General features: G+C 41.2%; 1 protein-coding gene across 1 annotated transcript in view; it reads right to left on the bottom strand.

The window, feature by feature from the left end:
• The window catches only part of LOC126100203 (protein son of sevenless), a 185,727-nt gene that overhangs the window by 120,212 nt on the left and 50,694 nt on the right, over positions 1-14,821 (bottom strand). The window contains exons 8-9 of the mRNA XM_049910763.1: positions 13,805-13,920; positions 13,598-13,728 (exon numbers count right to left, since the gene is read on the bottom strand). Coding sequence (XP_049766720.1) covers positions 13,598-13,728; positions 13,805-13,920 — 247 coding nt within the window. The remainder of the gene's footprint in view (positions 1-13,597; positions 13,729-13,804; positions 13,921-14,821) is intronic.

Below are 14,821 nucleotides of genomic sequence, written 5' to 3'. Positions count from 1 at the left end.
ATTTGCCTTAGAAGGTTAAATGTTGTCGCAATGCCATGTCACAATGTTTTCTACAGAGCTCTGTGCTATAAATGAAACGATAAACTTCTAAGAACTAAAACATACTTCAAAACTATGTTTACAAATAACATAAAATGACGTTCATAAAGACCTCCAAATCAGTATGATTTGCTACTAAGACAAAAGACAGTTGGCATTTAATATTACATCACAAGCACTGGTGACAGAGCACTGTTCTGTCAGATGTGAACACAAAAATTAAGTATGTCCTATGAAGAAATCATCCAAACATCCACCTGACAGCTATAAGTGTCAGTTTCTTTCCTTCCCATTTCCACCACAAGGTGGAGGTGGAAGGAATATAGAGAGGGTGATCAGAAGCGGTGGAAAAAACTCAATATATTACACTGTTTCCAAGTTAATTAGCACTGACGTTAGACAGTCTCATCATTGTGTATACAAATTGAAGTGGACCGCCAGATATGGTGCTATCAAATGTATTCTTAATTTGATTCCCAAACACCAAACAAGAGAGTGACAGAAAAACTGGACACACGACAATAGTAAGAAATGACCCCCAAGCAAAAAGGCTCAGCAGCCTCGTGGGCTATCAATTACGCTATGAGAACACTAATTGTATCTGGCGGGCCACATGAATTTGTGCACACAACAGTCTGATTGGCTAACTTCAACACTAATTAACTTGGAAATGGTGCAACATATCAATTTTTTTCCCTTGACATTTATTTCTCAGCACTACCTACCAACCGACACCCTTACAGCTTTTGAAGACAATAATATAGAAAGGAAAGGGACAGTAGAAGAAGATGAGATAGGAGGTGTTACATTGCGAGAAGAATTTGATAGAGCGCTAAAATACCTAAATGAAAATTGGGCATCTGCAGTTGACGGCATTACCTCAGTGTTATGGAGATCCTTCGGAGAACATACTATGACAAAAGTATTTCACCTGGTATGCAAGATATATGAGACATGTGAAAGAACCTAAAATGGGAAGAAGAATGTAATAATTCCATTTCCAAAGAAGGCAAGTACTTGCACATGTGATCAACACCAAACGACCAGTTTAAGTGATAATTGCAAAATACTGACACTAATTACTTACAGAAGAATGGAATGACTCGTAGAAGCCAACCTTGTAAAAGATGAGTTTAGGGTAAGGAGAAATACAGGCCTTACTGACTATGACTTATCTTAGAAGTCAGATTGAACAGAAGGAGGTTTGTAACCTATACATTATATTCTTCAATCTGCAAACTGACCAAACTGTGATGGAAAACAAGGAGAAATTTGGATAGTTCATGAAGAACAAATGAAAACTCTGAAGTTTGCCGAAGAAATTAAGTCAGAAATGGGATAGGACTTGGACGAGCAGTTGAACGGAATGGAGTGTCTTAAAGGAATTTGTAAAACATGAGTGATGCAATGTAATCAAATTAAATCAGGGGATGTGAGGGGGTGGGGGAGTGGGGGATGATGATTGTGGTGACAATATTATTAAGTGACTACCCTAGAATCTGGTACTAGTTACTGACTACCTACCTAATTGGCTTCCAAGGGCCACAAAAATTTGATTTTCTACATTTAGCATAATTATCGACCGAATTTAAAACTTTAAAATTCTGTAATAATTTACACATTAAGAGATATAATCTTACATTAAAAGTTTAACACAATAATACAAGTGTTACAGAAGAAACTCTCTCTGTGTGTGTGTGTGTGTGTGTGAAGGCAGCATAGGTGATGACATCCAAATACCTACACTTTATTCATCCAATATTTGAGAATGAGAGGTCTTAGAGCCTTACAACAAACTTTACACATAATTTCACCGACACCCCCTTTACAAAACTTTTATTCACTGACACCCCCCCCCCCCCCACACACACACACACACACCAAAAAAAGTAAAAACGTTTATCGTTTACTACACTTTTACCATCCATGCAATAAAACTGTAGCATTAGACATAACGTTTTAATTTATTACTTCTTTACTATCGACTCTATTCACAACACACTTTGCAGAAAGGATCTAAATGTATCACACAATGTACCCGTTACATTATATCATTGTGTCTCACATAGTTCAGTAGCTATAATGTCATAAAAATTGAAATGAATAACTAGCGTTTTCTTAAAATGGAGTGGCAAATTACCCACATCATATTCATTCTGTGTTTCATAATAAGAGCACTTAGTTAGTGACTTCCTATGAACTTAACGCATAATTTCAAACCTTCCCTAAATTACTTCTTGCTTATATGCTTAACATCACATATTTGACACATTAACTTATTTGTGAAGTGTAATCAGATGTCTGAGGCTGCTGTATGGATGTGAATTCACTTCTCTAAAGAATTAGGGGTTACTGGTAGGAACTAAATGCTTTGTGGAAATGAACTATTTCCTCATAGGCAATCTTCTTGGGACATGGACCAATGGACACATGTTAGAGACTTGGAAGACAGACTGATATTAACACAGAACATGGTTGTTCACCGACATACTAAAGCGGGTACTAAAAATCTCTCATTGGAGCATCTATGTCTACATGCACTTGTGATCTTTCCTCACACACAGCTAAAACGATAATAGAGCCACCAGTGCAGAAAACATTCAACAAAATAAGGAATAACTGAAGAAAATGTCGAATATTGCCTTGGTATCTGTGGCTGGTTGGACACCAATAAAAACTAGGAAAAAGCCAACTACCATGAGAACAAATAAATACACTTAGGGACTTTGCAAATAAGCAAAATTTGACAACCTCTCTAATTTTTCCCCCAATTATTAAGGTTTTCCTCAAAAAGAATGTACCTTCGGTAGGAACAATAAGATTGCAAGATGATGATATGCGTGCTTATATCATGAGGTAAACTGTTTCTATCACAACTTGTAGCTAACATTTCACTGAGAAAATAGGAAACTTTGCTATGATATCTTGCGTTATTGCAGGGAACAGAACCGATACCTATGGACCAAACAACTGCCCGTCATTTTCTTCTAATTTTTCTTGTGTAGGATTTCCTGAATATTTATGAATTTTTGCAGTCACAGAGCAGATTTCATGTCTATCATTTTGCTGTAACAGTGGAACTCCTTAAAAATTTTACTACTATATGTACCTTTATTTGTGGAACAATGACTGAATGCATGGGATATTTTGTCTTTTATCTAGACAACATGTTCCTATTTATGGATAATGTCATGTTTATTCCTAGCTCATGTGTAGTATACAATCTACACCATATGGCAAGAAAAAACATGAAACAGTTCAAGTGTTTCAAATTTTGTCAATGGCAAAGAAACAAATGAGAGCTTATGACATGTGCCAACACTGAACACAAAAATAAACCTGTTTCACAATGAAATGAATGATAGTGGTCATTGTCAACAATGCTTGTGTTAAGAGATTGGAGTATTTACATCCAATGGTATTATTCCTGCTAAACCACTGACTGTCAGACTAGCACAGATTGTGAGGGACTTTTATGGTAAAATTTTGCTGTTACTAAATTAAATCAACACGCAGTTATGCAAATGTTACTGAGAAATGGCTTGTCTCTAGACCTGATAACCATTTTATTTTTATGGTTTGAAAAGGGTGGTAGGGGGGTTCGGGAGGGTGCAGGTGGGTAGGTAGAGGTTGGGAGCGGTGGGTGGGTAGAGGTTGGGAATGGCGGGATGGTGGAGGGGGTGATGGGTAGAGGTTGCGGGTGATGGGTTGATGGGGTATGGGGCTTGGGGGTGGGGTGGACGACACAGGTGATACCATGGGCTTATATTGTTTCATTCTCTTCTTTAAACAGCATGAACGTTACACAAAGCAGTATACATGCATCCATAAAGTCATTTACTCTGCACTTCAACCTTCAATGCTACCAAGCCAAGTCACATTTTATTAAATATCCAGTAAAACTGCAGTTACGATGTACCTGTCTCTTCTGTTGGGTGCTGCAGTTAGTGACTGCACAATGAATTATGGGAACTGAATACGATGAATAGTGAGTAGGTTACTGGTAGCCAATCAGAATGTTTGTTGCAGTTTCCTGTGGTTTGTATATGAGGTTAGCTATTATTTTATTGTATTAGGTTTGACTTTAACTTTACTGTCAAAATTTACAACAAAATCAGAAATAAAGACATAAAAACAGGTTACTGCAATGATGAACATATCTCAGCCTCAGTTACACTTCAATCTATTTCAGCAATTGTATTTCTGTGTCGAGATTTACTGGCTTAGCCTACTCACAATGAAACTGCCAATTTGCAGCCTAATCTAGGCCTTGTGATTCATTACAAGTCAGTCAAAAACAAATGTAATCATATCATTTACTTCCCATCACTCATCACACAATTCCCAACTGGAGTACTCAATGGAAGAGACAAGTACATGTAAATGCACTTCAACCAAATATCCATTTTCAACTATCTTACAATTGAACCAATAACTGGGTGGATTCACCACAAAATGGGCAGTTTTCAGGTGCCACACATTGCTAAAGTACTGCGATAATTATTGAAATCCTTTTTACTTTTAGTAGTGTTTTCTTGTTTTTGACACAGACTGTAGACAGGAAATGAGTAAATAATAGAGAATATAGAATGCTCTGGCACATGAGATTATATCACCAATACCTAAGAGACCTCTTAATTTGGGGTAAATACAAATACAGAACACACAAACCATGGGTCTTGCTGGGGTGGAAGGCTTGAGTTCCTCTATAATACAGACAGTTGTGTCGAACATGTAACCACATTGAAAGGGTATCTCTAGGGAGGCCAGGCTAACCTACGGTTCCCAAAGGGTGCAGCAGCCTTTTCAGTAGCTGGACAAGTAAAAGTCTGGGAGTCTGACTGCAGTAGATCCCTTCTACTGCAAGCTCTTTGTTTTCCATATTTTTGGAGGAGGTAGTATGGACCAAAACAAAATAAGTGTCTAATAAACATAGGCTCTAAAATATTTATCTGAAGAATTATGAGCACCTGTTAAGTAGAAGGGATATGTTTCACAGTAGCAAAGGTGAAGTGGTGTTCATAGCTCTTAAGGTATGAACGTTAGATCTCATGTTTATTGGACTTTTCTTTCTATTTTCGTTGATACTACTTCCTCCCAAAATACAGAAAAAAAGCTTCAGCAGAAGCAGTTTACTGTCAGAGGTATCAAAATGCTTTTTGCTTATAATTTTTGACTTGTTTCCAGACCAGTGTTCCTTACCTCAGATTACTTCTTTTACCCTTTCCATCACCCCTAAAAGTTTCTAACATTATCACAGCATCACCCTACATTTCCCATGAAGTTAGTCTGTCCTTCTCAGGGACACCCCTCCAGTGTGGTTGCACCTATGGTGCAACTACCTGTATCATGAAGGTACACAGGCCAACCTCACCTCAGTAAGATCCACGATTGGTGCATCCTGTAATCATATCTAACCCCCCCCCCCCCCCCACACACACACACACACGAGAATTTTTCAGGTCTTTAGGTATTGGTGATGTACTACTGTGTGCCACAGCATACCATGATCTCTATCATACAGCTCCAGTGTGAGGCTTAATGACAAAGATATCATCCAGGGTAAAATACTCCTCAATCAGTGTCGTCAGCGTCGTCATCATTCAATTCTAAAACCCAGGATAGAGAACTTACAAAGGGAAATGGATGGGTAAAGTTAGATCTTTTAGGAATCTAGTGTAGTGCAGTGCGGTGGCAGGAAGAACAGGACTTTTGTTCAGGTCAGTACAATGTTATCAACACAAACTCAATTACAGGTAATACTAGATTAGGTCTAATAATACATAAATAAATAGGAATGCAGATAAGCTAAGATGACCAGCTCGTTGAATGTATTGTTGTAGCCAACATAGATGTGAACATCCACTACAGTAGTTCATATTTATATGTCTACAAGCTCTACGTGAAAGTTAAAGTGTATTAAAAGATAAAAAAAGATTACTGAAATAGTTAAGGGAGGTCAAAATGTAATTATGACTGGGGTCTGAAATTTGACAGGTAGAAGAAGACAAGAAGTAAAAATATTAGAACATTAACTGGGGGAGAGGATGAAAACAATTTAATCATTGCTAATACTTCATTTCCATGGAGACACCAAAGGGTTCCATACACACAGTTAGAAACCAGATTTTTAACTGCAAAACATTTCAGAGGTAGATATGGACTATGATCATAATTTACTGGTTATCAACTGCAAATTAAAAATAAAGAAATTGCAAAAAGGTACAAATTTAAGGAAATGGGGTAATGTAAAGTTGAAGTAATCAGTAGCTGTTGAGAGTTTCAAATGGAGCATCATGCAACAACTGACTGAAACAGAAGAAAGGCATACAGAAGAAGACGAATGGATACTTTTGAGAGATTAAGAGATGAAACAGCGACAACAGCAGAGACTCAATTAGATAAAAAGATAAGGCCTCCTACTAATTCTTGGAAATCATAGGGGATATTTAATCTAACTAATGGAAGGGGAAAATAAAAATACTGCAAATGAAGCAAGCAAATGGGAATACAATGTTACATTACATTATTTATGTAATTTTTCGCATTTTTTCCACCACTATGGAACCTTGCACCTTTCATCTGCATCAATACAGAAAAGTTTCCTTACCCCTAGCCAGAAGCCAGTACCACATACCATTCCTGCATTGTCACTTGGCTCATGGAACCCCCCACAAGGACTTACCATCAAATCACCCATCTCCGGCTACCACCCCTCCTTCCACAATGACCTCCACCTGTTCAAATACTGCCAATCTTTAGTCCTCACCAACATAGTCCTGCAAAACCATATCAACCAAACCCAAACCTCCTTGCAGTACCTTCCCTCCATCTGCAAAATTCTCCTGCTATGCAATCCCAAATTCCTGGAACCCATAACACACATTGAAACTCTTGGCCTCCAGGAATTAGAGCAACATGCGCAACATCACATCAAAAAGCTCTCCACCCTGTTCATTTCCTACTCCCACCCAGGAGTACCACTGTCCACAACCTCTACAACAACCTCCAAACCTCTACAACCTCCAAACCTCTCCATGTCCCCTCATAGCCAGTCTCAAAGACCTACTACACTTATCCCACCCTCCAAAACACCTACCCACCACCACACAGAATCCAGAACCTAAACAGATCCAAAGCACAGTCATGAACCTTTCCCCCAGAAGCCTTAGCTCCACAGAAATATCAGTCCTTTCCAAAGGCCTCATCTTTTGCCCCACTCCCAAATTCAATCATGTCTGCCTAATTCAGTTCACATTTCTATGCAATCATGATCCACCCCCACTGCTCCTAAATCATCCCCTGTTAACTTTCCCCAAATCACTCAACATGCAAACTAATCTTACATCCACAGGAAGAACAGCAGTCCACCATCTAAAAACTGATCCTAACCTTATAATCCTGCCTGTGGCAAAGGCTCCACCACTGCAGTTTTGAACTAAAGGATTACCTGGCACAAGGACTCTGCAAGCTGTCAGATACATCCATCTATAAACGTTCCACAGTGACTCCATTCCAGAAATCCAGCAGGTGCTCATCACTCCTCAAATCCTTAGACCCATCCCAGAACCTCTCCACAGTGTCCACCTCTCTACTCACCCCTAACCACTTCCCACACTCCTACCTTCTACACGCTTCCTAAAGTCCACAAACCTAACCATCCAGGGCACCCCATTGTGGCCGGTTACTGTGTCCCCACTGAGAGAATCTTTGCTCTCATAGACCAACACCTTCAACCTATTACCTCCTATATGAAAGATACCAACCATTACCTCCACTAACATCCCTAATGCCAATGGCCTTACCACTACCAAATATTTCCTTTCTCAATACCCGACAGATTCCCAACTAACAACCTCCTTCCTAGTCACCATGAACAACTGTATCTTCACACACAATTACTTCTCCTTTGAAGGCATTGCCTACAAACAAATCCAAGATACAGCTATGGGCACCTGCATGGCATCTATTCATGGGCCATCTAGAGGAACACCCAGAAACCTAAACTACTCACCTGGTTCAGATTCATTGATGACATCTTTGCAATTAGGATAGAGGGTGAGGACACCCTACTCACTTTCCTCCAGAACTTCAACAGCTTCTCCCCCATTTGCTTCACCTGGTTCTAATCAACCCAATAAGCCACCTTCCTAGATGTTGACCTCCACCTTAAAGATGGCTACATTTACATCTACATTTATACTCCGCAAGCCACCAAACAGTGTGTGGCGGAGGGCACTTTACGTGCCACTGCATTACCTCCTTTTCTGTTCCGGTCGCGTATGGTTCACAGGAAGAACGACTGCTGGAAAGCCTCCGTGCGCACTCAAATCTATCTAACTTTACATTCTTGATGTCCTCGGGAGGTATAAGTAGGGGGAAGCAATATATTTGATATCTCATCCAGAAACGCACCCTCTCAAAACCTGGACAGCAAGCTAAACTGCAATGCAGAGCGCCTCTCTTGCAGAGTCTGCCACTTGAGTTTGCTAAACATCTCCGTAACCCTATCACGCTTACCAAATAACCCTGTGACAAAACGCGCAGCTCTTCTTTGGATCTTCTCTCTCTCCTCTGTCAACCCGAGCTGATACGGATCCCACACTGATGAGCAATACTCAAGTATAGGTCGAACGAGTGTTTTGTAAGCCACCTCCTTTGTTGATGACTACATTTTCTAAGGACTCTCCCAATGAATCTCAACCTGGCACCCGCCTTACCAACAATTAATTTTATATGATCATTCCACTTCAAATCGTTCCATACGCATACTCCCAGTTACAGAAGTAACTGCTACCAGTGTTTGTTCCACTATCATATAATCTTACAATAAAGGATCCTCATTTCTATGTATTCGCAATACATTACATTTGTCTATGTTAAGGGTCAGTTGCCACTCCCTGCATCAAGTGCCTATCCACTGCAGATCTTCCTACATTTCGCTGCAATTTTCTAATGCTGCAACTTCTCTGTATACTAAAGCATCATCTGCAAAAAGCTGCATAGAACTTCCGACACTATCTACTAGGTTATTTATATATACTGTGACAAGCAATGGTCCCATAACACTCCCCTGTGGCACGCCAGAGGTTACTTTAACATCTGTAGATGTTTCTCCATTGAGAACAACATGCTGTGTTCTGTTTGCTAAAAACTCTTCAATCCAGCCACACAGCTGATCTGATATTCAGTAGGCTCTTGCTTTGTTTATCAGGAGACAGAGCGGAACTGTATCGAACACCTTCCGGAAGTCAAGGAAAAGGGCATCTACCTGGGAGCCTGTGTCTAATATTTTCTGGGTCTCATGATTAAATAAAGTGAGTTGGGTCTCACACGATCACTGTTTCCAGAATCCATGTTGATTCCTACAGAGTAGATTCTGGGTTTCCAGAAATGACATGATACGCGAGCAAAAAAACATGTTCTAAAATTCTACAACAGATCAATGTCAGAGATATAGGCCTATAGTTTTGCGCATTTGCTCAACAACCCTTCTTGAAAATTGGAACTACCTGTGCTATTTTCCAATCATTTGGAACCTTCCGTTTCTCTAGAGACTTGCAGTACACGGCTGTTAGAAGGGGGGGTGGGGGGTGGAGCGGCAAGTTCTTTCACGTACTCTGTGTAGAATTGAACTAGTATCCCATCAGGTCCAACGGACTTTCCTCTGCTGAGTGAGTTCAGTTGCTTTTCTATTCCTTGGACACTTATTTCAATTTCAGCCATTTTTTCGTTTGTGTGAGGATTTAGAGAAGGAACTGCAGTGTGGTCTTCCTCCGTGAAACAACTTTGGAAAAAGGTGTTTAGTATTTCAGATTTACGCGTGTCACCCTCTGTTTCAATGTCATTATCATCCCAGAGTGTCTGGATATGCTGTTTCAATCCACTAACTGATTTAACGTAAGACCAGAACTTCCTAGGATTTTCTGTCAAGTCGGTACATAGAATTTTACTTTCAAATTCACTGAACACTTCATGCATATCCCTCTTTACACTAAGTTTGACATCGTTTGGCTTCTGTTTGTCTGAGAGGTTTTGGCCGCATTTAAATTTGCAGTGAAGCTCTCTTTGCTTTTGCAGTAGTTTCCTAACTTTGTTGTTGAACCACGGTGGGTTTTTCTCATCTCTCTCACAGTTTTACTCGGCACGTACCTGTCTAAAACGCATTTTACGATTGCCTTGAACTTTTTCTATAAACACTCAACATTGTCAGTGTCGGAACAGAAATTTTCGTTTTAATCTGTTAGGTAGTCTGAAATATGCCTCCTATTACTCTTGCTAAACAGATAAACCTTCCTCCCTTTTTTTATATTCCTATTTACTTCCATATTCAGGAATGCTGCAACGGCCTTATGATCACTGATTCCCTGTTCTGCACTTACAGAGTCAAAAAAGTTCGGGTCTGTTTGTTATCAGTAGGTCCAAGATGTTATATCTATGAGTCGGTTCTCTGTTTAATTGCTCGAGGTAATTTTCAGATAGTGCACTCAGTATAATGTCACTCGATGCTTTGTCCCAACCACCCGTCCTAAACATCTGAGTGTCCCAGTCTATGTCTGCTAAATTGAAATCTCCACCTAAGACTATAACATGCTGAGGAAATTTATGTGAAATGTATTCCAGATTTTCTCCCAGTTGTTCTGCCACTAATGCTGCTGAGCCGGGAGGTCGGTAAAAGGAGCCAATTATTATCCTAGCTCGATTGTTGAGAATAACCTCCACCCATAATAATTCACAGGAATTATCCACTTCTATTTTACTACAGGATAAACTACTACTAACAGCGACAAACACGCCACCACCGGTCGCATGCAATCTATCCTTTCTGAGCACCGTCTGTGCCTTTGTAAAAATTTTAGCAGAATTTATCTCTGGCTTCAGCCAGCTTTCCGTATCCATAATGATTTCAGCTTCGGTGCTTTCTATCAGCGCTTGAAGTTCCGTACTTTACCAATGCAGCTTCGACAGATTACAATTAAAATACCGATTGCTGCTTGGTCCCCGCATGTCCTGACTTTGCCCCGCACCCTTTGAGGCTGTTGCCCTTTCTGTACTTGCCCAAGGCCATCTAACCTAAAAAACCACCCAGTCCATGCCACACAACCCCTGCTACACGTGTAGCCACCTGCTGTATGTAGTGGACTCCCGACCTATCCAGCGGAACCCGAAACCCCATCACCCTATGGCGCAAGTCGAGGAATCTGCAGCCCACATGGTCGCAGAACCGTCTCAGCCTCTGATTCAGACCCTCACTCAGCTCTGTACCAAAGGTCCGCAGTCAGTCCTGTCAACGATGCTGCAGATGGTGAGCTCTGCTTTCATCCCACTAGCGAGACTGGCAGTCTTCACGAAATCAGATAGCCGCCGGAAGCCAGAGAGTATTTCCTTCGATCCACAGCGACACACATCTTTGGTGCCGATATGAGCGACCACTGCAGATGGGTGCACGCAGTACCCTTCATGGTATCCGGAAGGACTCTTTCCACATCTGGAATGACTCCCCCTGATATGCACACGGAGTGCACAAAGGTTTTCTTCCCCTCCCTTGCAGCCATATCAGTACCTCCGTCCATATCAAACCTACTAACCACCAGAAACACCTCTACTTCGACATATGCCACCCATTCCATACCAAGAAATCCCTTCCATACAGCCTAGCCACCTGTGGCCATCGCATCTGTAGTGACGAGCGGTCCCTCTCGAAATATACCGAGGGTCTCCAGAAGCTTTCACAGACTGTAAATATCCTCCCAACCTTGTACAAAAAGAAAAATCTACCATGCCTTTTCTTTCCAGTCTCCCATCACCTCCCAAAAGGCCCACAGTCCAGCCACAGAGCAACATTCCCCTCGTAACTCAGTAACATCCAGGACCGGAGAACTGAATTACATTCTCCACCAGGGTTTCGACTACCTCTCGTCATGCCCTGCCCACTATCCCTCCCACAGTGTTATTCTGCTGTTCCCTGAACCTACACAATATACTCGTCCATCCTTACACAGCCCCTGTTCCCAATCCCTCACCTCATGGCACATACCCCTGTGATAGATCTAGATGCAAGACCTGTCCCATACATTCTCCCACCACCACCACCACCACCACCACCACCACCACCACCACCACCACCTACTCCAGTCAGGTCACAAATTACAGGGCTACCTGTGAAACCAGTCATGTGATCTACAAGTTAGGTTGCAACCTCTGTGCTGCATTCTACATGGGCACGACAATCGACAAGCTGTCTGTCCGCATGAATGACCACTGACAAACTGTGGCCAAAAACTTGACTGCTTCACTGCCTGTGCCATACGGATCCTTTCCACTAACACCAGCTTTTCTGAATTGCACAGGCGGGAACTTTCCCTGCAATATGTCCTATGTTCCCGTAACCCTTCTGGCCTCAGCCTTCGTTAGTCCTTGTCCTCACCCATTCAGCCACTTCCCTGTTCCCATTCCAGCGCTACACAGCCTCCAGTCCACCATCACAACCAGTCTTTTTACTTCTCTCCTTGTCCGCTCCCTGCCCCTTCTCCCTCCCCACCTCTCCCATGCCCACCATCTAACCTCTCCACTACACGTAGTTGCCCTACCCTCTCTCCACCTTGTCCCTGCACGCTCCCCAGCAGCACTACACTGTCCACTACCCCTTCCCCACCCCAGCCTCCTCCTTACCCCCACCCAGTCACCACTCCCCTTACGCACTGGTGCTGCTGCTTGTAATTTGGCCTTAGTTGCCTGAGACTGCAGTCGTGTCTGTGTAAGCTGTGTTTACATGATTACATGGAGGGGGGGAGGTGGGGGAGAGAGGGAGAGAGAGAGAGAGAGAGAGAGAGAGAGAGAGAGAGAGAGAGAGAGAGAGAGAGAGAGAGAGAATTTTTTATGCAACCTTTCTGGCCGAAAGCTTTATTAGTGACAGTCTTTTTGTTGTGCCTATCTGCACCTCAGCATCTCCGCTATATGGTGGGTGGCAACTTTCCTTTTCATAATATTGTTACATTCCATCCTGGATTTGCCATAGTTCAAATGGGAATACAGATGTATAAAAAACGAAACTGACAGGAAGTGCAAACTGGTAAAGCAGGAATGAATGTATATGAAATAAGGGATGTGTGACTAGGGAAACATAGAATTTGAGTTTCATCGAGTTTCTTCGAGCACACTGATGGAACAGTGCAAGTCCTAGAAGCATATACGACTACAAGGTAGGGTACATACTAGTAATATGGTGTTTAAAATCTTTCTGAAATTTTGTTGTTTCAGAAAAAAATGACCTAAAAAATATGCACTTATTTGGCCAAAACCTAATGTTACATCTTCCAGTCCTTACCAATTTCTTGTGCAGAACACGACTTGGTTCAGAAACTTTCACTCAATAAGCATGCCAAGAAAGCCTTACAAAACATAAATTTCATTTTACCTTCACTGAGCAGATAACAGAAAATGCTATATGATGAGGTATATGTCACCAGCTCACAAATAATTTTGTATTAAAATGAATTTTTAAAAACAAACACATGCATTTTTTTTGTTTTTATTTTTTTCACACACAATATCTTACCACGAATAAATTCATTGCAGCATTGGCCAATGTCCTTCCCTTCCCAACCGTCTATTGATTTTTGAAGCTCATTCGTCTTATCCAGAGCAATCTGTCTCCTCACTCTACCATGCATTCGAATTCCACTCTCTCTGTAAAAACACAGCTTGTAAATAAAAGTACAAAACAATGAAACGTTTTTTCTAGCACAGGGATTATAGTGTATACCTCTTTGGTAAGTTTCCAACTGTCTGCAAAAGTTCCGTTTGAAGTGGCTTCAACAGGCCTTCCACCTGTTCCAAGCTCTCTCTGTCTTCGTCAATGGGTGTCAATCTATGCAAAATCTGTAAATGGGCACAAGACAGTATACTAAAGATGTTACTGCTGTAGTACTGATAATATAAATCATCACTAAGTTTGTAACTAATTAGACAATAATACAACAAAAATAATCAATTTTCAAAAATATAATGTAATTAGATAAAAAAAATTAACCTACCACGTAATGTCAGGAGGAAACATATATCAAGGTACAGAAATCTGCAAGCTTTTGGAGCCAATGGTTCCTCCTCATGGCAAAAGTGTTGAAGCAGAAGGAAAACAGGTGAAAGATAAGGACTGGTAAGGTTTAGGAAATGTGAAGGGTTTACAAAAGTTGCCAAAACCCCGAGTCAGGGGAGGCTTACCAGATGGGATGAGAAGGAAAGACTGATAGTTGGGGAGTGCACTGGAATCTTTGAAAACCTGACAGCTTAAAGGTGGAAGATAGGGTAATACACACAACAGAGATCACTGACAAAACATCACGCACAGCTTAAAAAAAAGTGGAAAGCTAAGTGCATTGTATATGGTAGAGGTGGGGTGCTGGGATAAATAGACTCATCAGAAAACAGAAGATGCAGAAAACTAAAAGAGAGAGAAGAAAGGAATAGTTACTGGGATGAAATGTTGAGACTGAAGAAATTAACGTAAATTAAGGCCAGGAGGGTAGCGAGAACCAAAGAAACATTGTAACGCCAGTTCCCATATGTGGAGTCCAGAGAAGCTTGTGTCTGGGCAAAGAATCCAGATGAAACGTGTGGTGAAACAGACAGACCATGACTTTCTTGCGATAGAGCACGCTTTGCAACAGGGGATTGTTTGTTGCCAGTATAAATCCTCCGCCTATGGCCGTTCATCCTAACTGATAACTTGGTGATAGTCATGCCAATGTAAAAGTCCAAATGGTGTTTACATAACAGCTGG

This window comes from Schistocerca cancellata, chromosome 9, assembly GCF_023864275.1.
Source record: "Schistocerca cancellata isolate TAMUIC-IGC-003103 chromosome 9, iqSchCanc2.1, whole genome shotgun sequence".
NCBI lineage: Eukaryota > Metazoa > Arthropoda > Insecta > Orthoptera > Acrididae > Schistocerca > Schistocerca cancellata.
The sequence above is the reverse complement of the archived record's forward strand: the minus strand, read 5'-3'. Positions and strand labels throughout refer to the sequence as shown.